This window comes from Diaphorina citri, unplaced genomic scaffold (assembly GCF_000475195.1).
Source record: "Diaphorina citri unplaced genomic scaffold, Diaci psyllid genome assembly version 1.1 scaffold6336, whole genome shotgun sequence".
NCBI lineage: Eukaryota > Metazoa > Arthropoda > Insecta > Hemiptera > Psyllidae > Diaphorina > Diaphorina citri.
The window spans coordinates 1-4,958 of NW_007383712.1; the positions used below are offsets into that span (position 1 = coordinate 1).

General features: G+C 40.4%; 1 protein-coding gene across 1 annotated transcript; it reads right to left on the reverse strand.

Annotated features, from left to right (window-relative positions):
• Positions 1-6: 6 nt before the first annotated feature.
• On the reverse strand, positions 7-3,911 carry LOC103521950 (the record flags this gene model as incomplete). The annotated part of the gene is made up of 5 exons (XM_008487053.2): positions 7-401; positions 2,650-2,852; positions 2,950-3,358; positions 3,486-3,647; positions 3,856-3,911. Coding segments are annotated over 5 exons (1,225 nt in total), but the record flags the coding sequence as incomplete, so codon positions are not given.
• Positions 3,912-4,958: the final 1,047 nt, after the last annotated feature.

The window sequence follows — 4,958 nt, forward strand, 5'->3', positions numbered from 1 at the left end:
CTCTGCAACTACGTTTTCTAGAAAAGTACTACTGTTGATTTCTGTTCTGTTCTTCCCAAAGCTTTCAGGGTATCTATTTTCTTCGTTTCCCAAAACTTTGAAACAAGTCCGTATTAAGGTGTTTGAGGAATTGTTCGAGCTTGTACTAGGAAAGTCAAAGACAGTTCTACCGTTAGCTTGTAATACTAATTTAGTTGATTTCAAATTGGGATTATGTTTTGCAACTGATTGAGACTCGGATTTGAGACTGTCATTGACAATCGGAGCTGTTTTATTTAGATTCTCCTGATTTATGACATGTTTTAGAAAGAGGGGCTCGTTTGTTCGACATTTGTCATTGCTAACATTTTTCGAACCAATGCGAACGATAAGTTTTTCTTGACGGTTGGTATTTAAGAGATCTGAAAAAGAAAATATTTTGCATTTCAGGGATCCCGTCATAGTTATCTTAAAGGTAAGAGTGCTATTGAAAAAAGTGATAGAACCAAACTACCGCCTTTTGAAAACCCCCAGAAAAATCCATTGAACCATTTACCCTTACCCTACAATCTTCGTACTTTTAAAGTTTAAATCCACTGCTTCAAAAAATCTTGTAGGTGTTTTACCAAAAGAAGCAAAATATTTGGTTGTTACCTATATTGAAATAGGTACCTACTTCTAATTATCCTATAGGTACAGGTATCCTAAGTAAGAAGAAGAAGAAGAAGAAGAAGAAGAAGAAGAAGAAGAAGAAGAAAAAAAAAATACAAACAAAAAGTCAAGTTTGTCGTCAATAGTAAAGTAACCTACAATTTGATCTAAAATTGGTCTCAATTTGGACACATGACACTCATGCAAAACAGGGGACAGACACAAGTCATGCGAACAACAAAGAAATGAAAACAGTGAACAAGATTTTAGGGTAAGAAAGCAGAAAAATGAGCGAAAAAAGACATCTGAACAAACATCTGTATCCGTAAAAGTCACAAAAGCTTGGATATGAAATGACACATTGGTCATACTGGTTGAAGTTGAGGACATTTTGTGAGAAAAAAAAAATACAAACAAAAAGTCGAGTTTGTCGTCAATAGTAAAGTAACCTACAATTTGATCTAAAATTGGTCTCAATTTGGACACATGACACTCATGCAAAACAGGGGACAGACACAAGTCATGCGAACAACAAAGAAATGAAAACAGTGAACAAGATTTTAGGGTAAGAAAGCAGAAAAATGAGCGAAAAAAGACATCTGAACAAAGCCCAAACATCTGTATCCGTAAAAGTCACAAAAGCTTGGATATGAAATGACACATTGGTCATACTGGTTGAAGTTGAGGACATTTTGTGAGTTGAAGAATAATAGTAAACAGTAAAGAACAACATTGAGTTCGACACAAAATATGTAAAAGTAACAGAATTTCAACAACACAGAGTACAAGCTAAGATTAGAAAATGAATCAAATTCCACAATATTAGATTTACCTAACTATACTGGTCCTCTTGTAACATACAATCAAGTATCTACACAGTTAGTACGAGTAATATTAGTATGTACAGTCGAACCTTTCTAAGTGGGAATCCAAGGGACCGACAATTTTTTCCCACTTATCCAGGTTTGCCAGTTAAAAAGTGTCCCACTTAGAGAGGTTGTCATTTTCCTATTCCCACTTATAGAGGTAAATGTGAACACTGGTTTGGAGGAAGAGGAATCTGTCATTAAGCTTACTATGCTTTCCTACAAATTCCCACTTACAGAGGTTCGCAGAAGGCTCCGGACCTAGGAAAATGGCAACCTTTCCCACTCAGAGACTCCGAACCGAGTATCTAGAAAAAGTCACTCCCACTTATAGAGGCTCGATTTTCCCACTTAAACAGGTTTTTTTTTAGTAAAAATGAAGTGGCCACGATTTTTTCCCAGTTATCCAGGTTTCCCACTTAGACGGGTCCAACTTAGACAGGTTCGACTGTACCTATTTCGATTTTCCCACTTAAACGGGGTTTTTTTTTTAGTAAAAATGAAGTGGCCACGATTTTTTTCCCAGTTATCCAGGTTTCCCACTTAGACGGGTCCAACTTAGACAGGTTCGACCTCGATTTTCCCACTTAAACAGGTTTTTTTAGTAAAAATGAAGTGGCCACGATTTTTTTCCCAGTTATCCAGGTTTCCCACTTAGACGGGTCCAACTTAGACAGGTTCGACTGTACCTATAGCTATAGTCATATTATTTTTGTAACTATCTAATTATTTTTTACATTACCTAACAATACACAAATACAGCTTTAGATGTCTCTAAGAAAAGTTGACATGCTTTTAGGAGCCTTAAGCTACACCCTATTGTAACCAAATTTAGACACTTCCTTGATTTTCTAACAATACACTAATACAGCATTAGATGTCTCTAAGAAAAGTTGACATGCTTTTAGGAGCCTTAAGCTACACCCTATTGTAACCAAATTTAGACACTTCCTTGATTTTCTTCTAAATTAGCTGATAGGGTGATTAGTACACCAATGGGTTTGGCCCCCAAATCATGCAATTTCAAAGCAAACAAGCAAACAGAATGTACAAAGGCGCACATGCAAAAAGCCATCATCTGGACTAACCTTGCCATGCAAAAAGCTATCATCTGGTCTAACCTTGTCATGCAAAAACTACCATCTGGACTCACCTTGACGTTCATGCTGGTACCAAATCGGCTCAGACGGTTCACAATACGAATATCTCGCGGGGTGTGGACTCGGCTCGGACAGGATGGGCGATTTCGTCGATTCCGTGTACGAATATCTGTTTAGAATTGCGTTGCTCAATTCGCTCGATCGGTCGGGATGTCTTCTAGGAACGCTTTCCGGACTGTCGGTTCCTTTGAGGAAATCGTTGGAAATGGACGATACAGACGAAACGTGGTCTTTAGGATTAATAATGATAGTTTTCGTGACGTTTGACAACGGAGACTTCGTGCGAAATCGGCCCATTGGATATAGATGTTCCTTTGAGGAAATCGTTGGAGATGGACGATACAGACGAAACGTGGTCTTTAGGATTAATAATGATAGTTTTCGTGACGTTTGACAACGGAGACTTCGTGCGAAATCGGCTATAGTCGTCGGACGTCGGAGCGTTTACTATCACAGGATTCGTGATTCCATTGTAAGGATCAAAGTTGTCATTCTTGACCCCACTATAAGGATCATTCTCGTTTGTGATTGGTTGAGAGCAAATGGATTGAATCGTTCGGGGAGACGGTTCGCAATAGGAGTATCTTGTCTTTTGGGGTAGCACGGTGATGTTGTCGGCGCCGAAGTTGATCTTGGTCGAGTACTTGTTGCCGTTCTCCGGAACACACCAGGATGCTCTCCGCTGGTCAAACTGGTTGTTACCTGGAAATGGGAGGGAATTGAGAGAAGTAGATGTGTAAATTACATAAATAGGGAAAGGATTAAAATTCAAGTTGAAATTGACGGCACTTCGAACTCTTGACGTTCGTGCGCCTCCTGGCACGCTTACAGATGGATTGGATCGTTCGGGGAGACGGTTCGCAGTAGGAGTATCTTGTCTTTTGGGGCAGCACGGTGATGTTGTCGGCGCCGAAGTTGATCTTGGTCGAGTACTTGTTGCCGTTCTCCGGAACACACCAGGATGCTCTCCGCTGGTCAAACTGGTTGTTACCTGGAAATGGGAGGGAATTGAGAGAAGTAGATGTGTAAATTACATAAATAGGGAAAGGATTAAAATTCAAGTTGAAATTGACGGCACTTCGAACTCTTGACGTTCGTGCGCCTCCCGGCACGCTTGATTTATCCTTCTAAAAACAAACCTATCCTACAAACAATGCCACTTCAAATGAGAAAAACATTATTCAACTTGAGAAACTTACCAGAAGAGATGCGAACTTTCAGCCCATTGTCAACTATCGGTGGTGAGATAAAGAACCTCCAGAAGAGGAGAGGAAGAAATAGACCCGTATGTAGGTGTCCACCATTGGCACACAAAACTTTATACAGAGTGTATATAAAGTCCGGGGACCCCTGAATAATTTTTGAACGGCTAAAGACGAGAAGCTGGAATTTAGGTTAGAGTTTTAGATTTTAAAATACCATTTTTTGAAGTACCTGCTCTTCAAATTTTGGCTGGAGCCTGTAGAGGAGAGAGAGAGAGAGAGAGGGAGGGAGAAATAACAGGGTGTCCCTGAGCTGGAGCCTGTAGAGGAGAGAGAGAGGGAGGGAAAAATAACAGGGTGTCCCTGAATTTATCTGGGATGGCTTTGGGTCGGAACTTTTTTTTTCCGAGTAACTATGTAGGTACGTGTATATTAGGGACCATAACTTTGTTCTTTTTTCTTGCCAGCCTAAGAAATGGTAACTCTTCTAGATTTTTTGCACTCAAGTGTATTTTAACAGCCCAGTTAGCTTGTAAGGTAACACGTCTGTCTTTTGAGTGGCGGACATTAGAGTACCGTAACCCAGTTAGGTACTCGATTGGGCTTCCGACTTCCTAGGTTTTACTGTCCTTATTATTATGTTAAGGCGGTCTCTTCCTCGGTGGTGTAGTGGTCAAGGCGCTCGACTGGTAAACAGGAGGGCGTGGGTTCAATCCCAGCCGAGGTATGGAATTTTATCCCTTGCCAGCCTAAGAAATGGTAACTCTTCTAGATTTTTTGCACTCAAGTGTATTTTAACAGCCCAGTTAGCTTGTAAGGTAACACGTCTGTCTTTTGAGTGGCGGACATTAGAGTACCGTAACCCAGTTAGGTACTCGATTGGGCTTCCGACTTTCTAGGTTTTACTGTCCTTATTATTATGTTAAGGCGGTCTCTTCCTGATCCCTGATGTGCCGCGTCCATTTTAGTTTAGGACTATTGCACTGGCTATAGGAAGGAACTGTCCTTATACTATAGGGAGGAAAGTATATAATGTAGGTACCTATTTCTCAGTGTGGACTCACCTTAGAGCTGGTGGTGCTCGTATGGGACCGAATCAC